This window comes from Choloepus didactylus, chromosome 2 (assembly GCF_015220235.1).
Source record: "Choloepus didactylus isolate mChoDid1 chromosome 2, mChoDid1.pri, whole genome shotgun sequence".
In the NCBI taxonomy this organism is placed as follows: Eukaryota; Metazoa; Chordata; class Mammalia; order Pilosa; family Megalonychidae; genus Choloepus; species Choloepus didactylus.
Window position 1 is genome coordinate 22,156,308 of NC_051308.1, and position 20,626 is coordinate 22,176,933.

Consider the following 20,626-nt stretch of genomic DNA (forward strand, 5'->3'; position numbering starts at 1 on the left):
ATTTAGTTTTACAGCTGCATAATATTCTGTCATATGTATATACCACAGTTTGTTTATCCACTTATCCGTTGAGGGAATTTGGGCTGCTTCCATCTATTGGCAGTCATGAATAATGCCACTATTAACATCAGTGTGCACATGTCTGTCTGTGTCCCTGCTTTCAGTTCTTTTGAGTTTATACCTAGAAATGGGATTGATGGATTCAACACTTAGCTTCCTTAGGAATCACCAAAGTGCCTTCCAGAGCAGCTGTACCATTCTACATCCCCCAAAACAGCGAATAAGTGTACCTCTTTTTCCACATCCTCTCCAGCACTTGTAGTTTTCTTTTTTTTTTTTTTTTTATCTTATTGTGGTTTTGATTCGGCATTTCCTTAATAGCTAGCAAAGTTGAGCATTTTTTCATATGTGTTTGAGTATTTGTATTTCCTCTCTGGAAAAGTGTCTATCCATATCTTTTGCCCATTTTTTAATTGGGTTGTTTGCCTTTTTGTTGTTGAGCTGTAGGATCTCTATATATTTTGTATGTTACACCTTTATTAGATATGTCAAATATTGTCTCCCATTGAGTAGGCTGCCTTTTTACTTTCCTGACAAAGTCCGTTGACATACAAAAGTATTCAGTTTTGAGGAGATCCCATTTATCTGTTTCTTCTTCCATTGCTTGCACTTTGGGTGTAAGGTCTAGGAAACTACCTCCTACCACAAAATCTTTAAGATATTTCCCTAATTTTCTTCTAAGAGTTTTATGGTCTTAGCACTAATGTTTAGGTCTTCAGTCCATTTGGAGCTAATTTTTATATAAGGTGTGAGACAGGAGTCCTCTTTCATTCTTTTGGATGTGTATATCTAGTACTCTCAGCACCATTTGTGGACAAGGCTGTTCTGTCCTAGTTTAGTGGACTTGGGAGCCTTGTCAAAAATAAATTGTCAGAGAAACCAAGATGGCGGCTAGGTGAGACAGGGCTAAGGAACACCTCCATGAAAAACACTAGATAAGGACCAGAGAGTGACCCAGAATATTGGTTACAGTGATGTGCCAGCTGGACGAGATCTGCTAGTTCCCAGGGGCTGTATACTTGGTGAAACTGGGAGTTGGCATTCTGAAACGAGTGAGTAAGCTGGCTGGAAGTCCCGCAGCTGCGCGGCGATCTGGGGAAGCCAGGGTTTGGCGTCTGGAGACTGACGGGCTCTTTTAATAAAAAAAAAATAGGGAAAAACCCAGGAGCGGCTGCAGGTGCGATCGTGGGAACCACGCAGTAAAACACAGCAAGAGGGGGCTGGGCCAGCTTCTCGGTGACTGGCCTGGAAGATGGCCCGCTGCAGATATCCCTGGGGCTGGGGGAACGGGGTGAAGAGCCAGAAGCCGAATGAAACCCCGCAGCTAGCAGCTCGCTCCCCGGAGGGCTGGATAAACTCCTGCCTGGGGCTGTGCCCACAGCCCAGAGCCCTGCCAGTTGTCCCGGAGCTGGGAAGGAGGAACTGTGCGAGGAGGGGGGTGTGGAGACGCCCCGTTCGGCCATTTTTGCATCAGGCTGAAAGCAAGCCAGCTCCGCCCAGTGGCCTGGGGCTTCCCTTGAGGGACGGCGTGCACTGGTGACGTAGCACAGCATTCCCTCAGCAGAGGTCCTGGAGGATCGCGGCTGGGCAGGGGGACCTGCTTGGAGATCCCAGGGACACTATGCCAAGTCCGGTGGTTTGTGGGACAGTGAGAGAGAGGGGCTGGGGCTGAAATGAAATGAAGGCTTGGACTCTTGTAGCGGCCTTGAATCTCCGGGAACCAGGGGGATTTGAATATTGAGTTTGTCCTTCCTCCCTGGCCACCCGTACAAGCGCCCTGCATTCAGGGCAGACAGCTCCAGCAACACACCCAGGCTGAGTTCTCTGGCTGGACCCCACAAGAATCATTTCCCCACACACCGCGGGGACAAGGTGGAGAACTGACTTGAGAGGTATTGGTGACTCACAGATGCCATCTGCTGGTTTGTTAGAGAAACTGTACGTCACCAAACAGTGTTTCTGAAAAATTAGATAGGTGTTTTTTTTACAAATTAAAAGAACCCTGTCGAGCAGAGCAAATGCCAGGAGGCCAAAAACAACAGAAAATCTCAATGCATATGATAAAACCAGACGATATGGAGAATCCAACTCCAAACACACAAATCAAGTTATCAGAAGAAACAAAGTTCCTCACAGAATTAATCAAAGAAATACAATTGAGGAACGAAAGCATGGCAAAGGATTTAAAGGACATCAAGAAGACCATGGCCCAGGATATAAGCGACATAAAGAAGACTCTGGAAGAGCATAAAGAAGACACTGCAAAAGTGAATAAAAAAATTGAAGATCTTATGGAAATAAAAGAAACTGTTGGCCAAATTAAAAAGACTCTGGATATTCACAATACAAGACTAGAGGAAGCTGAACAACATCTCAGTCTCCTAGAAGTCCACAGAACAGAAAATGAAAGAACAAAAGAAAGAATGGAGAAAAAAATCGAAAAAATCGAAATGGATCTCAGGGAAATGATAGATAAAATAAAATGTCAAACTTAAGACTCATTGGTGTCCCAGAAGGGGAAGAGAAGGGTAAAGGTCTAGGAAGAGTATTCAAAGAAATTGTTGGGGAAAACTTCCCAAACCTTCCACACAATATAAATACATAAAGCATAAATGCCCAGTGAACTCCAAATAGAATAAATCCAAATAAACCCACTCCAAGACATATTCTGATCAGACTCTCAAATACTGAAGAGAGGGAGCAAGTTCTGAAAGCAGCAAGAGAAAAGCAATTCACCACATACAAAGGAAACAACGTAAGACTAAGTTGTGAGTACTCAGTGGCCACCATGGAGGTGGCGAGAAGGCAGTGGCATGACATATTTAAAATTCTAAGAGAGAAAAATTTCCAACCAAGAATACTTTATCCAGCAAAACTTTCCTTCAAATTCGAGGGAGAGCTTAAATTTTTCACAGACAAACAAATGCTGAGAGACTTTGCCAATTAAAGACCTGCCCTACTTCAGATTCTAAAGGGAGCCCTACCAACAGAGAAACAACAGAAAGGAGAAAGAGATTTAGAGAATTTTAACAGAAATGTATAGTACCTTACATCCCAAAGCACCAGGACACTCATTTTTCTCTAGTGATCACGGATCTTTCTCCAGAAGGGACCATAAGCTGGGACATAAAACAAGCCTCAAGAAATTAAAAAAAAAAAATTGAATTTATTTAAAGCACATTCTCCAACCACAATGGAATACAAATAGAAGTCAATAATTTTTGAACTGTAACTCCACTGTTTACTTCCTACGTGATATAAATTACACAAACCTCAATGACAAATCAGTGGTTTTGAACTCAATGTAAAATATGTAATTTTAGACAACTATATAAAGGTAGGGGAATGGAGGAGTATAGGAACATAGTTTATGTGTCCTATTGAAGTGAAGGTGGTATCAAAGAAAAACAAGATTGATATGGATTTAAGAGGTTAATTTTAACCCCCACAGCAAACACAAAGAAATTATCAGAGAATATAACCATAGAGATGAAAGGTAGAGTTTGGGTTAAGAGAAATGGGGGAAGGGGCAATGGGGAGTTAAGAAATGAGTGTGGAGTTGCTGTTTGAGGTGAAGGGAAATTTCTAGTAATGGATGGTGGGAAAGAGCATTACAACATTCTAAAGGTGATTAATCCCAGTAGTGGAAGGCTAGGGAGGGGGTGGAATGGGAAGATTTAGGCTGTATATATGTTTCCACAACTGAAAAAAAAAAAAGACTAAATAGATGATGATTGAATGCCAAGGATGAACTTGGATGGAATTGGAGGATAGAGGACAGGTGGCTCAAAGGGACACAGTTGAGACATAAGGTAAAGGAAATATAGAATGTAAGCTTTGTATCATTGTTGAATCTCTTGTACTTTTTAGCTTTGCTTAATGAGATTGCATAAAAGAATGTTCTTGTTCATGGGAAGTGTATATGTGAATTATAGTGTATGTTCAAGGATGTGTGCAGCTAGCTCTCATATGTTCAGAAGACAGAGCAATAGATGATGAATGATAGGGAGGGAAAGAAATAGCGATGTGACAGCATGTTAAGGTTGGTAGATTGAGCTATCGGGGGAGGCAGGTCAGGGTATGATGGAATTCTTTGTATGGTGTTAGTATTGTTTTTGCAACTGTTCCTATAACTTTGAGTTTATTTCAAAATAAAATTTAAAAAAATCAGTTGTCAGTACATGAGAGGGTCTATTTCTGAACTCTCAATTTGATTCCATTGATCAGTATGTCTATCTTTATGCCAACGCCATGCTGTTTTGACCACTGTAGCTTTGTAATATGCTTTACAGTCAGGTAGTGTGAGACCGCGCTCCCACTTAAGTTATTTTTAAAGATATTTTTAGCCCTGCCAAATAATTTTTTTTTTTTGGTAAGTTGTTGGGATTTTGATTGGTGTTGTGTTGAATTGATAAATCATTTTGGGTAGAATTGGCATCTTAACTATATTTAGTCTTCTAATCCATTAACACAGTATGTGCTTCCATTTATTTAGGTCTTCCTTGATTTCTTTTAGCCATTTTTGTAGTTTTCTGTGAATGGGTCTTTTATGTCCTTGGTTATGTACTCTCTCTTGCCTGGGGTTTTCTTGTTAATTGGCTTTATGCTCTTCCAGTTCTTTGACATTTTGGTTCAACTTATTCTAGACCTCTAGGCCTCTAGAATAGCTTCTTTTTAACTGATAGAATTTTTTCAGCTCTTGTTTTCTGATTTTTGACCTGCATATATATGGAATGATTTTGGAGATTGCCCTTTCTGTGCATTTGTTTTGCCTCCAGTAAATAGCTTTCTCTTCCTTCTTCCTCCTCAGAGAATGGTGATCTGTTTTTTTTGTTGTTGTTGTTTGTTTGTTTGTTTTTGGTTTTTGGTTTTTTGCCTCTAGGTTTTCCTTTTGTTACCTCTAGCAACTTTAACCTGGAGAGTTGATTCTGGGAGGAGAGTCCTCCCAGAGAAGAACTATACCCATCAGCTTTTCCTAGACATGACACGTCCAGGACTTACAAAGGGGGTGTAGATCAGTATGAAGGTTCCCTGGGGGATGAGACCCAGCAGGGTGTCAGTCTTTCCTTTGATGCTCCTGATTCTGTGCTTTTTCTGTTCTTCCCAGCAGATGGCGCCTGGCAGCCTGCTGCTCCCCACAGGCCTAAATTGGTACTGTGCTTTTAATTCTTAGCAGATCAGGCTCCTGCCAGGGGCATTCTTGAGACAGAGGCTGAGGGGGAAGTGGGCTGAAATTGTTTCTATTTTCCCAGCTCCTGGGGTCTGAATTCTCTAAATAATAGTCACTGCCTGTGCTGGGCTTTGCCCCCTCCCTCTTTTCTTAGGGAGGAGCTACTGTTCAGCCCCCTATACCCTGCAGCCTGGAAAAGTTACAGTGGCTCTCAAGCGGCCCCACTCTGCCTCTGCTAAGGCCTGTTTGAGACCAAGACTGGGCTCTGCTTTTTGTAGGTTGAAACTGTTTCTGATATCCCAGCCCCTGGGATCTCTAAATTCTCTAAGTGGCAGTCACCACTTGTGCTGGACCTTGCCCCCTCCCCCCTTTGCTGGAGGATGATCTGCCCTTTAGAGAACTGTCTCCACTGTATGATTGGTTACTGTGTCTCTCAGACAGTCGTACCTCCACCCCTGCTTGAGGCAGGGATGAACAGCGAAACTGCTGGGTGCTTTCTTTAATGGGAGCTCTTTGCTGCTATCTATCAGTCTTGCACTTCCACTAGTTCCTAGCTGGTGTATGATGTGCATCTGGTCTCCGAAGTCCCCCAAACAGTTGTTTCAGACAGTTCCTGATTATTTATTAGCTGTCTTGGAGGATGGACTAAATCCTACATCTCCCCATGCCGCCATCTTCCTTCCCTACTGATCAGTTTTAACATTAAGAAAGAAATAGATAACTTGACATTATATACATCCTGATGTGATGTAATAGAAAACATAAAACACCAGTTTCTGAAATGTTCCTGCCAGAACATCAAATGTGAACCTCAGCAAGCTTGTGGATATCCATATCTACCAATTCATAGGTGCATGTTAAAAAACAAGGGTGCTATAAACCTCACCAACAATGATGGTAATTAGGTTCAACAGGGTTAGAACTACAGTCTTTTCATTTAATAGGGATCTTAGTGGCCCTGGCAATTTACTTAAAATTTTGATGACTTGGTTTATTCGCTTGTTAAACAAGGATAACATTAACAACCTGAGGGGATCTAATAATAAATTAGATAATTGTGGTGGCAGAATAATGGCCACCGCAGGTGTCCATGCCCTGATCCCTGGAACCTGTGACTGTGTTACATTTCATGGCAAAAGGGACTTTTGCTACAGACCTTAAAATAGGGAGATTTTCTTGGATTAACTGCATGGGCCCAGTCTAATCACATGAGTCCTTAAAAACAGTAGACTTTCTCTGGGTGGAGGAAGAAGAGGAATGGAGAAGGGGAAGTCAGAGAGATCTCGCAGGATTCAGTAACCCATTGATGGTTCTGCGATGTAGGGACCATGCATAAGGAAAGGATAGAGGCCTCTAGGAACTCAGGGTGGACCCCAGTGCACGGCCAGCATGGAAACAAGGACCTTGGTTCTTTCACTTCAAGGAACTGAGCTCAGCAATAATCTGAATGAGCGATTCTTCCCCAGAGCCTCCAGTGGTGAACAACCATGCTGATACCTTGACTTTTTCTCAGTGACACCGGTATCAGGTTTCCAACCTACAGAACTGTGAGAAAATAAATTTGTGTTCTTTAAGCCACTTACAAAAAAAAAAAAGGAACTCACAAATAATGAAAACGAATAAGCACCTGGGAGATGCAGTCAGCAAAATATAAAATGTAGAAAATACCACAGGATAAATGACACAATTTTTTTCAACTTACTAAATGATGAGAAGAAAAAAAAAAAAAAGAGGAAGGGAACTGTTATTAGAATAAAAGAAACTATAGACCTAGCCAATAGGTGCATCTTGTTTGGATCTTGGTTTACAAAAGCATCTGAAAAAAAGTAATTTTTGAGACAATAGGGCAAATTGAATACTGACAGGATCTTTCATAAAGTCAAAGTATTATCATTAGTTTTTTAGGGTCGTGTGCAGAGAGGTAACCGAACAGCTGTGAGTAACACAAGATTGGCCATATGTTAATTATTGTTCAAACTGTGTGGTGGGTATATAGGGATTTATTGTACCATTCTCTCTACTTTGGGGTGTATTTGAAATTTTCTACAATACAAATAGTATGAGAAGGAATAGGTAAACACATAAGCAGAAAAACAGGGAAGAATGATGTTTGAAAAACTGTCAAGACAGGAGTTTCCACTGTTTGAAAAAATAAGTCCTTTGGATTTGGTGCTTTGAAGGTCATTTGATGCCCTTATCAACATCTGTTTCATTGGAGAAGTGGGTCTGGAAGCAAGATTGCAGTGCACTAAGAACTGCCAGATGGGGACAGTGAGACAGAAAATAGGATAGAGCAGGAGAGGATAATGGGGTCAGTTGCTTTATTGTTGAGAGAAGCCAGACTTGAGCATGTTTAAATGATGAGACAGATCACAAAGAGGGAGATTCTGACCGTTCAGGAAAGAAGCATTGGCATGCATAAGCTTAGGTTTCCTTAAAACAATCTCAAGGAGCTGGGATGGATTAATGTGGATAATGTGTATAAATTACTTACCAATGTTTAATTAATAGTATGACAATTTGGAATTGTGCCTGTGTGTGTGTGTGTGTGTGTGTGTGTGTGTGATCTGCATCCAAAGAAATTTCATTTTTGTGACCTTTTGGTTCATATTTATATTTTGTTGATGTTTATACTTTTCTCTTTTAATCATTTTGCAGATCGCTATATTAAAGCATTAAGCATTACTGTTCTTATGTTTCCTTGAAATGATTTAAATGTCAAAAATAGAATTTAGGACTGCAAATACTTGTATTGTGTTGAAATAATACTATATTAACAAAAACATAAAGTGATAGCCAAGTACTTTCATGGACCTATGTTAAATGAGTATGGTGAATTCATTCTTTGGTTGAGAGAGAGAAAGCAAGTGAGAGGGAGAGAGAAAAAAGGAGAGAGGGAAAGAGAAGGAGAATGAGAGAATGTTTGTTTAAATCACATGTTTATTCAGGGCAAACTTACATTGACCACTGTTATTATTATTTTGATTGTTTTTAGTTCCTGGTTGCCTGCCAAAAAGTAGGACTTTAGCTGTTTATCCACAGGCTTTTTCCGTGTGCTCATCTCTTTTAATTAGCTTGAAAATTAGAGTTCAAAGAATGAAATGTTAAACACAAAATTGTACTTCTTCTCTTTCAACAGAACTGTTCATTATGAAGGAGGCGCTGTGTCTGTTCATGCACGCTCCCTTTGGAGACTAGAGACACTACGAGTTGCGTAAGTAGAACTTCTGAACAACTTAATACTCTAAGTGTACAAACCAAATCTAATGCCCTTGACCTGAGCTTCTGTGTAAAATGGTCATGTTAACAGTACCCAACACCAAGTGGTAAACCTGAAAAGTAAGCAGTGATTTTGGACAGTCTGCTGTTGTCTTTCACCTCATTTGTTTTTATAACATTCATGTGCCAGGCCGTATATCTCCTGGCAAAAAGTGCTTCTTGTACAGAGTGAGATAAGGTTTGGAGACAGGACAAGTCGTTTATGAGTCTGTCAGACATTTCAGGTCTGATGGACTTGAGATTTAACCTTCTAAAGGCACTTGGAAGACAGAGGAAACTGCAACATGAATGACATTATGGCAGTCTTACTAGAAGTCACAGTCTTTACTTACAATAGCATGAGTGCAGAGTATGGATTGCAATACAATGTCACTGCATATTCACTGTTGTAATAAGTACACACACACAGAATTTTTATTTGGTGGTTGATGTCATGCTTCATCTTTCAAAAGCTCTTCAGAGATTGGCTGTTAGTTCCTTTATGTAAGTGAAATACTGTTAGTACAGGTATCATTTTGAACTCTTTAAAAAAAGATTAAAATATCAGTAAGATGTATATAAACTAAAATTATGTTTTATATTTCCTGTGACAGTGAGGCTGTGACTGTTAAAAATTATTCTATATTGCCACCATTAATAATTATCAATTAATCGATACTATAAAATTTATACAAATACACATTTAGTCAAACCACCTGTTAAAACGTTGGATAAATTGCTCTTAAAGAGTAAAATTTTATTGGAAATGTATCTCTTAATTAACAAGTTGGGAGGGTTTTAACGGTATTGTACTTAAAGGAGGATTTGATGACACCAAATATGTCAGATTACTTTTTTTTTTGAGATCCAGAGGTTTTTACAGTTCTGTACACTGCATCTCAGTTAGGTTTAGGATTGGTGGAAATACGTCTCTCTCTCTCTCTCTCTCTCTCTCTGTTTCTCTCTCTCTCTGTTTGGTATAATGAGAAAAGAAAGATTGACAAAGATGGGGTGGGAAAAGAAAACTGGCAAAATTCCTTGCCCAAGGTTAAGTTCTCAGGCAGATCAGTGTAGGAAATACTACCTATGTAAATTGAGGGTCTGGAAATTGAATCCTTTGAAACTACCCATGCATTCAGAGTTATTATAAGCAATGGCCACATAATTTCTAATTTTTATTGTACTTAAAATGTTAATAGTTAAAAATACTGCTGTTTATAATAGAACTGTATTTCTAAATGACAATGTTTATATTATGATATTTTAATATTCTATGGTCTCTTTCCTCCAATGATATGCAGCACTATATATTTGTTTTTATGTAGTCCAACCATTATATATTTTATATTGTATCCTTTTAGAAATAAAATAGATATTGTCAAAAGTTTTTCAGTATCAGGAACATTTTAATAAATAAGCTATAATGTACAGAGTTTAATTTAGTAGAAAATGCTTTCCTGTATTTTACCCTAATTCAAAGTTACAAGAACATTATAACTGTAATGGAAATGATCATTGCAATTAAAAATGTGTGTTATTTATATTTTATGTTCACTGTTTCTTATATGTACACATCAACAAAATCAAAGGTTGACATATCATGAACAGTGACCAACTACTCCCCAGTTTCCTTGGAAAGAAGTAAATATAGATGATACATAGGAAACTTTTTTCTGATAATGTTACCAGAGAGAACTGCTTTAAATAAATTCAATGCTATTACTAATTTTGGGTTTTACTAAGCATTATTTTCTTGCCCCTTGAATTTTCTGGGCTTGCCCTCTTTTCTTTTGGTCCATGTGTATGTAAGATTGGACTAATTTGAGTGCCCATAAGCTAAAGAGGATGTGCTTAGACTTCATAATTTTTTTTTTTCTGAAAACTAGCCAAATTCATTTTATTTTACTTCTACTAGAATCCCCTTAGTGACTTGAAAGGAGCACTTGTACATATGAACCCAATTAAATAGATTTGAGCTTAGTATTCAGAACACCCTCAAGAAATTCAGTTTTAAAATATATATTTGAACTGTTTTGAAAATGAAGCCATTTTCCATGATGATTAAGATGAATCATTATTTGGAAATAGTATTCAAATATGTCTTCAAACAATGGAAATAAATATTAAAAATAATTGTTTTTCATTGTATTTGTAAACAACACACTTAATTTTATAAGAGGAGACTATACAAAGCTTGTTTATTACCAAACTAGAAATCCTTTAACATGCTATTGTTGGTAGACAAATTTTAATTTCATTTTAAGATAAAACTGTGTTACTATCAGGGTTTATTATACATGATTATTAATTTAGTCAAGGGACTTGTCCAAATTAATTGTCTTTGTAAACTTATAAAAATATTCTTTTATTAGTTGAGGGACTTAATTGTCTTTATAAGCTTATTAAAATATTATTCTATTGTTAATTTTTTTCATTCTGGTATCTCAAATAAAAAATCCAGGTTAGTAAAACAACATAAAATTGATAAACATAGCTTAGTAAGATTGGTGAATTTGAAGAAAGTGTTCTTTTTGTAGAATGCAAAGGTTTTAAATTTTTATTAATCTGTATTAAAACAAATTTGTTTATTAATCAAACCATAATTGAAATTTTCCGTATCCTTATTTTTTATCCATTTGTTTCATTATACATTGATAAAATCTTCCACTGTATTTGTCTTTTAAAAAATTATCCTTATGTTTTTATTTTTAGAGTATCCCTTTTATTTCTTTTTGCCTTGAATTCTAACTTGTCTAATGATGACTTTGCCATCACTGTTTTCTTTTGACTTTCATTTCCATGGTAAATATTTTCCACTCGTTTATGTTGAGTATTTTTGAATTATTTGCTTTTACTTGTCTCTTCTCAATAATCTTTTCTAGGCAGTCCTTGCTTTGTATAGTACCATGTTAACTGAAACTTGTGCATTCTTGAATGTTGGCTTACAAGTATCTGTTTGAGTTTTGGTTTCCAATTATTTGGGGACTGTATACCTAAAAGTAGAATTACTGAGTCATATGTTAGTTTTGTTTAACTTTTTGAGGAATCACCAAACTGTTTTCCATAGTAGCTATTACTATGTAACGATTACATTACGTTCCCACTAGCATTGTACTAAAGGTTTCAATTTTTCCATATTATTGTCAACATTTATTGTTTTCCTTTTTTTTTGATTATTGCCATTCCACTAGGTATGAAGTGATCTCTCATTGTGGTTTTGATTTGCGTTTTCCTTGTGGCTAAGGATATTGAGCAGCTTTTCATGTACTTATTGGCCATTGATACATCTTCTTTGGAGGAATGTCTATTCAAGTCTTTTACCCATTTTTAAATTTGGATTGTTTGTTTTTCTGTTATTGGGTTGTAGCAGTTCTTTATATATTTTGAACATTAAACCTTTATCAGATATATGATTTGCCACTATTTTCTCCCATTCTGTGGATTGTCTTTTCTGTCTCTTAATAGAGTTCTTTGATGCTCAAAAGTTTTTAATTTTAATGAAGTTCAATTTATCTATTTTTTTCTTTTGTTACCTGCATTTTTGATATTATATTTAAGAAGCAATTGCTATTTCCAAGGTCATGAAGATTTGCCCCTATGTTTTATTGTAAGAGTTATAGTTTTTAACTCTTTAATTTAGGTTTTTGGTCAATTTTGAGTTAATTTTGGTGTATGTACAATGTAGGGGTCAAACTTTCATTCTTTTGCATGTGGATATCCAGTTTTTCCAGCACCATTTGTTGAAGATACTGTTCATTCTCCATTAAATAGGCTTGACATGTTTATTGATTTTTAACAGTATGATTGTGTTACAACATTAAATTTTAAAGCATAGGAATATATTTCTCTTGTCAGGTGAATATATTTTAAATTTATATTTTAGTACATATATGTGTGTGTTCCAATTAATAATACTTAGGTATTGAGTATAACATTATTTTTCAAGTCTCTCCAAATACAACAAAAGTTTCTAACTACCAATTTGTAAAATATCATTTAAAGTTAGAATTTCTATCTCTGTGACTATTGGTTAGGGGTTAGCTTTGAACACAAGCTCTTAGTCATCTTTGTGTAATGTATAATGTCAATGGCGTGTTTAAATCAGAGACATTGTGTTAAATTTCACTTCTACTTATTGTTAGTAGTGTGACATTGGGTATTACTTAATCATTCTGAATAATCATTTCATTATTGGTAAAATGAAATTAATACCATCAACATCATAAAGTTTTTGAGAACATCAACTAAGAGAATGTATGCAAAAGCACCCTGTTCATTGACTGATGCAAACACTTTAATTTGTATGTCTCCATTTATTGTGGATGTTATTGGATCAAGTCCTCTCTCTCTTGCTAGATGGAGTGGAAGCCACATAAGATGGGGTCAGCCATTCCGACTGCGCCATGTAACAACAGGAAAGTACTTGAGTCTCATGGAAGACAAAAGCCCTCTACTCATGGACAAAGAAAAAGCGGATGTAAAATCAACAGCATTTACCTTCCGTTCTTCCAAGGTAAAAAAGAAAGCGTCATTTTCGGTTACCAGTAAATATATCCTTGTCACATTCCCTTTGTTGTTAGAAACACAAAAAGACATAATGTGAGCATGTTTTACATGTGTTGCCAAATTCCCAGTTTATCTTCCATCCATTTCTCTCCAGTAAAACCTATTTCCTAAACCACTAAAATATACCCAGGTATCTCACCAGGTTCACGGTTCTGTGGTTATTTACCTATGACACAGCCATCCAGTAACTTTCTGTTTTCTTAGGCATTGACAGGGCACAGTTACCATATACCTTGTGCTTTTGTTGTATGACACTGTGATGATAAAGCATACTAGAATCTTTTTTTTTTTAAAGAAACATTTTTACATCCACTCAAATATGTTAAACCATTCTTATTTCTACTGAATCATTTGTAAGTACAGAACCTTTCAGAGATGTTCACGTCTTTCATGAGAATCCCATCTCTGAACCAGATGATGAGTACAATGGAAAAAATTAAGGGACACCAAAGTCAGGTTGGAATGTTGATGCTTCAGGACAGCTAGGTCCAATCAGGACCTCAAGAGCTGGTTCCCGGCTTACCAACCCCACAATACAATGGACTGATTGCTGATCGTGTCCTGCCAGTTATCTCTCAGGGATAGTTAGAAATAACACCTTCAGTTTGCAGATGCTGTGTGTCTTTTGTATTCATTTTTAAGATAATTGCATCATTCTGACCCTAATTTTATGAAGATTATGAAACTTGGTAATAGTGATGGGAATGGTATTAAATTGCTGGTTAACTGTTGTCTTACAAAGGGAAATCTTTATTCTCTTGTTATAGATAAAGGTTTGACTTTGATTCATATTTCTGAGATTATTGTATACTCATCAGGATATAGGTACTTTTAGAAGTTATCAGGGCTTCTCTTTTTGAAACCTGGTTTTTCTTTGATTTCTCTACTGAAAAAGTCTAAGGATTCCACCACCCTTCCCCATATTTTACATTCTGTCCAAATTCAAGTTGGATGTATGACAGCAGTATCACTAGATGAGGAATGCTAAAAATATTACATAAAATATGTTTATTACAAGGTCAAGTTTTGGGTTAGCAGGATTCCCATATAAGCTCTATTAATGGTTTTTAAAAATTTTAGATTAGGTTTTATATTTATACTTTGTCTTTCTAGAGATCTATGTGCTAGGTAAATATCCTCTAAATATTTTGTAAGAATTAAAAATTATTGATTATTTGTTGCTTGGGGAAAAATCATTTTTCCTAAAAGACCAGTTTTCTGTGTGCTTAATTAATTTTGTTTTGTTATTCTTAAAATGGTGTCATGTCACTGCATAGGATTTGCAGCTTTATAACAAATATTTATTGAACTTTGAGGGTGTTTGCTGAACTCGTGTTTGTACTTGTCACTTGATGCCATTGACCTTTCTTTTTATATTAATGCCTTTGTTCTGGATTTTACCAGTGAGTGCAGAAAATAAATAAAAATTAATTTTGATACTTAGAGAAATAATCTGTGTTCGCAAAACTCTAAATGATATAATTCTTATAAATCAGATCTAACTAATACAAGAAAAGAGATACATCATTTAGATTAATAATTGTAAGAAAAAAGGATTTCTAGTTACTTGTAGCTATTTAAGTTATTTTTAGTCATTTAACAGTTTTTTTCTTCTAATTTTTTTAAAGCAATACTTTTTTTTTTCAGAAAGTCTGGTAAATACAGAAAAATGTAAAGGAGTAAGAAATCTTCTATAATTAGAGAAAACATTAATGTTTTGAAGAATTTCCTTCTGGATTTTTTTACTCTAAAAATATGTATACATTTATAAAATACAGATGTAGTTTTAGATCCTGCTATCTTTATTTGACAGTATATAATAGTTATTTTTCTATTTCATAATTTCAATGGCTAATACTATTCCAATATAGTGATGTACTGTAGTTGTTTACTCATTACCCATCTTATTGTACATTTAGGTTGTTCTGATTTCACTCTCTTATGAATAACTTGGCAACCAAAGTGTCTTGTGGAGAGACTAAATGTAGCTCTGAGAAGCTGATTATACATCTCTCATGTTCTTTCTCTCACACCTCTTGCTTTGGAGTACATATTATGGTGGAGTATGGAAGATGCCTCCAGTTCTATGTGCTCTCTAAAACACTCCAGTAGACACAGCTAGTAAAGGTCTTATTCTCCATGGTGAAAGCAGAGGCAAATATGATTAACTCCAATGGATAACCTTAGACAGAATCTACATCCATAAATTTGCTGTGTGGGTCCATAGAGGGGGCTCTCCAGTGAGGTATTTGGTGGACCTCAAGTGGGAAGTACTATGGGGCTGAGTTGCTCTTTGTCTCTGTTATTGGAAAGCACAATTGATTTTATTGGGAAAAACCTTGGTGCCAGTCGCCTTCCTCAAGGCTAATGAAGCAGCAGGAAGAGAATTTGCCAGGTTATCCACGATAGCATGTAAGGCCAGAAAGTTATCTGAGGGCAGAAGTCCCGACGTTGGAAAATTTTATTTCAAAATACAGCATTTAAAGACAAAATATATCCAGCAAAAATTAGGAGAGAAAGGAAAAGTGAAAGGTACACTAAGTACTCTAATTGCCTTATATGAAACAGTTGAAAGTCAAATAATGTTTTCTTAAAAATGAAAAACCAAGTAATAGAAGTATAATCATAATTAGCAGTAAAGACATAAACACTAAAGTATTATAAACTTTACTAAAATAAGGTGGTAGAAGAAAGAGGAAAACATTGCCTTTTTTATTGTACATAATCCACGCTAATAAAGAAAGAGAGGAAAGTGGGTTACCTAAAGCAGTTATAGCAATAGAACCATAGATCACACAGACTCAGAGAAATATAGTTAACAGAGAAAATAGACTGTATAGTGAATGACTTGAAAAAAAGAAAGCCATAAAAATGAAAAAGCTGAAATATAACCATGAAGACCCAATGTATTTATCATATCAATGCATGTAAATAAGGTAAATTCACATTATAAAAAGAATTTCTGTTGGTTCATAAAGTATAACATGCTGAAATTAAGAGGCACATCTAAAACAACTCTATTTGGAAAGGTTGGAAATGAAGGGATGAGCAATGGAATACCAGGAAAATGCAATCGAAAAGAAAGAAGCAGTGTGATCTTAATATGGGATGAGGTGAAATTCAGGGAGAAGAAAGTTTTGAATGAGACAAAGAATTGCACTCCATGAGTACATTTCAATGAAGATGTAACAGTTGTAAAATCTGTGTATCAAATAGCATAGTATTAACATTTGTAAAATCTAAGTTTCAGATAACACAGTCTTAACATTCATAAAGCAAAACTTCCAGGAGATGTAGAAAGAAATAAACAGAAACACCTGCTAGCAGGAGACATCAAATCACCATTTCTTGGTTCCTGATAAGTAGATAAGAAATAAGTTAACATAAAAAAGACATAACTAACATTTTATATATGTATATAAATTTAAAAATATATTTTAAAAATATATATATTATGCATACATACACATCATTGAGGGCTTTGGAGTGTCTGAGTCTGGAGAGCTGCCTGTGGGGTCCTGCCTCTAATTTGCCTTTTATTCACTCAGGAATTTTTGAGGGCTGACTCTGGTCTAAGAGCTGGGAATGTGCTGACAGTTCCTGCCCTTAGAGAGCTATGAAGGGAGTTGGAAAGCAAGGAACCTCTCTTCCCCCACTGCTTGGCATTTTAAAGAAAACAATTGCTACCATTCTCTGATCCCTTATAAATGAATGGACACGGCTAAGCACTGTCCATCATTGATCTCATTGTGTCAAGATCCCATTTTAGAGATGGGGTAAGCCACCTGCCCAAGCCACTGAAGCCTCCTGTTTCCCCCCAGTCCCCAGCTCTAAGCCTTGGAATTTCAGTGAGCTGGTTCACTCTTTCACCCCAGGCTGTCAGGGCTGCCACAAATGGCTGAAGGTGTGTCCTTGCAGCACCTCACAGATTTAGTGCCACCCCACCCCTCCATAGGCACTGTTACACTTTTGCTGTAAAAAGCTGAATACTGACTCCTCCTTTCTCTTTTATTTTTCCTATCATAATCCTAATCCTCAGAGAGACGAATCATGCCTTTGACAAAACAGGGGCTAGGTCATATTCACATGGAAATGCAAATACAAAAGAGAAAAGTACATTAACATATTTCAAAATTATTCTTGTATACATATAAGCTTTGATCAAGCACTCACATTTTTTAGGGGATGGGGGAAAGGTGTCTTAAGGAAATAAAATAACACTAATAAGTAATGATATATGTGAGTTAATTTCATCATCATCGTGGCAGAAAAACTGAAGAAGACTCAAATATCTAATAAATTATGGTTATATCCATAATATTGAATGGTATTTGCTATTAGAGTATAGTGATCTGGAAAAATACCCATGATAATGTTGTGTGAATGCAAGCAAGCAATAATATACTAGGTCTTACAAATCTTATATTTTTAATTGGAAAAGAAATCCATGTGTGTTTGTATGTGCTTATATTATAGATGTGGAAGGATATACACTAATCTTTAACCTGGGAATACAGTCGAGAGATCAAAATGGAAGGTGTATGAGAATGAATGTAAGGGCAGAGGACTTTTTTTTTCAAAGACATCCTGGATATTTTGTCTGCTAACATAGATATTTTTTGTAATAAGAAAATCTTTTTAAAAACACAAGCATTGAACTAATATTTTGAACTTAAGTTTTGCATACATTTTTATTTCTTTAGGATGGATACCTAGAAATGGAAATGTACTGAGTCAAAACGTATGAATATTTTAAAAACGTCTTGATACATAATTGCCTAAAGAAATAGCTTTGAAATATTTTTCTCTTATGTTTCTCTTTACATGCTGTCAATGTTAAAGTATAGCTTGCATTCTGAGAAATTTTACTGGCCAAATCCTTCTGTGATATCTGCTCACAGATTCTGTTTTTGGATTTTGGCAATTGTGCAGTGTCATAGGTTATGATGGTGGTAGATAAACTGTGGGCTCCCACAATACTTTTAAAATTAATTAACTGTTCATTTTCTTCAAAGTTACTTTTCTTCTTGGCAGCCGTTATTATGGAGCCACTCCAATATGCAGGTTGTTAGTAAGCTGTGGAAATTGCATATGATAACATGGTTGAGGGCAGTAGATAGGTGGAGGTGAAATTCAGGAAAATGTTTATTTTTAAAATCACAGTACAATTTTCATTTTAAAATCACTGACAGATTAGGTCATAAAGTTGTTTTCCCATAAGGTAGAGAGAATAGTTACCTATTATTTCTTTTAAAAATATTTTATTTTGTATTTAACGCAGTCATTAGAGAAAAAATTATAAAGAATGCAAAAGTGCGGTAATGGGAAAATTAAAATCACTAGTAATCTATCACTTATGATCAACTCATGTCAACGTTTGTGTGTATGGGTATATATTTTTTTTCAGCAAATATATGCATATTTTGATACTACATAAGGCTATTTTTATATATAATCTTGCAAATCATTTTTATTGAAAAATACATAGCGTATTATTACATCCCCTTGTTTAAGAGATTGTTTAATTCAACATTTTATTGTATAGGTTTACTAAAATTTCTTCAGTAAATTCCTTATGTTTGAATATTTTGGTAATTTTTAATTTTTCACTCATCAACTGAACATTTTTGTCTTTAAAAACAACTGTATCTATCTGAATATTTCCTTCTTGGAAGTTGAACTATTTGGCAAAAGAATATGAAGATTTAAAGGTTTTTGACACTGAAAGCTCTCGGAGCACAGGGGTCTGCGTCCATTTCGCTCACTACAGCATGGTGCCTGATGCTTATTAGGTACTGGGTAATTGTTACTAGCGAGTGAATATGAAGAGCCAAATTGCTCTTCAGAAATTTGTACCAGCATTCATTCTAATCAGCAGTGTATGCAAGCTTATATTTCTGTGCAACATCACCAACAGTGGCTTTGGTGATTTTTTTAAAAGCCTCCAGTAATTAACACAATTTTTTAAAATGTAATTTGTAGTATTTTAGTATATAAAACATATTCCACAGCAATCAGTTTTTAGAAATTACTTCTTTTCATTTCCCGGAGCTCATGTGGCTTTTATAAGCAAATGGATGTGAACAGAACTTCCCTGAACTTCATAGCCTGTCTTCCCAGAGCAATGGCTATAGATTTGCATATTACTCTGTGTCTTTTACAGTCTAAACTAGAATGGATGTCAGATTATTGAAGTATTTTCTCAAATTTACGATCCCTCATATTTCAAATGATAACTGATACGGACAGAATAGGATTTAGAGCAACAGTACATCCTGGATTGTGGACTTCTGAATTTAGAATACGTACAACTTATTCTAAAACCAGGCATAAATATATTCAGTTGAGAATGGAAAGAAAGTCCTTATTTTCAGTGCGTCTAAGTGGTGTGGAGCTACTTGATTCTCTTGAACCTCTTTTCTCTTGGAACACGAAGGGAAAGGACCTTTCTATGTCCCCTTCCAAACTCTTTGAAACTCTCCTCATATCGTATCTTGAGCTGCCTCTAATCACGGATAGTAGTCAGACCTAGCTCTGGATATAATAAGTTAGAATTTTACAGATGACTTTTTCATAATAGTGTCTGGCTTCCAAGACTACATATTCTAGAGCTGGGGACTCCAAATGCCCATTCTGGTAGTCAAAAGCAGAACAGTGACATTATCTTTGCATTTTTTCACTAATAATCGTAACTATAATAGTATTTTCTAAAGCAAATTCGTACTCTGGCTAAATTAGTCTCTTTTGAACAAAATCCACAGTACTTTCACTACTGTATTTTAAATGCTCTGGTTGTAGGTCCTTGATTTTCAGAAGTTTTTAGATAACCAATAACACTCTGTAAGGGGAGTAGAACTGCAATAGAAAATAAAATGATTCTGCTAGTTGAAATGTTTTGTGTGTGTGTGTGTGTGTGTGTGTGTATCTTAGAGAAAAGAATATTAGTGTGTGATTCTTGTGTCATATTTTACCTAATTTTGATTGGTAGAAAATATTTTTCAAAACAGAAGGTGTTTTATGATACTAGACAAGTAGCTAAAATCCAAGTACATGGTCTTGGCAAAAGTACTGTAATTAACACACCATAACTTGTTAGCTGGGTTTTATTTAAAATGTTTCAAAATACAAAATGGCATCCTAGGGAAAATAAATGGCACAAAAAACACATATACAAATGGTCTCATATATACAGATACATTGTGAAAAATTAAAGAGTAATCAGCAGTGGTGAGTATAATGTTTTAAAAATATAATTTCATTTTAAATGGAAGAAAGGGAGTCAGATGAAATTAAAATCAATTCTTGCTGAAGTGTATTCTGTAATTACATATTAAAGAAGCATTGAATTGAGATAACTGAAATAGAATAAAAGTAGATGTCTAGATTAAAGAAGAAATTGTATGTCTTTTAAAATGAAACATTGTTTTTACATTGTCAACATTTTAGAGAAAATGGTGTAGCTAAATAGTTTCTCTAGTCCCTTTGTTGGTCATGGCCTCTGGTCTTATAACTTCAAATATTTTATTAAATTTTATTTATATTTTGGATTTTAATTCTTTGTTCAGAAAATAC

The 20,626-nt window shown here is 35.7% G+C and overlaps 1 protein-coding gene across 5 annotated transcripts in view; it reads left to right on the forward strand.

Annotated features, from left to right (window-relative positions):
* RYR2 (ryanodine receptor 2) overlaps window positions 1–20,626 on the forward strand; it is a 769,122-nt gene that overhangs the window by 362,368 nt on the left and 386,128 nt on the right. For all 5 annotated transcript variants that reach the window (XM_037821856.1, XM_037821863.1, XM_037821872.1 and 2 more), the window contains exons 10-11: window positions 8,370–8,444; window positions 12,845–13,001. In XM_037821856.1, the coding sequence (XP_037677784.1) occupies window positions 8,370–8,444; window positions 12,845–13,001 (232 nt within the window). The remainder of the gene's footprint in view (window positions 1–8,369; window positions 8,445–12,844; window positions 13,002–20,626) is intronic.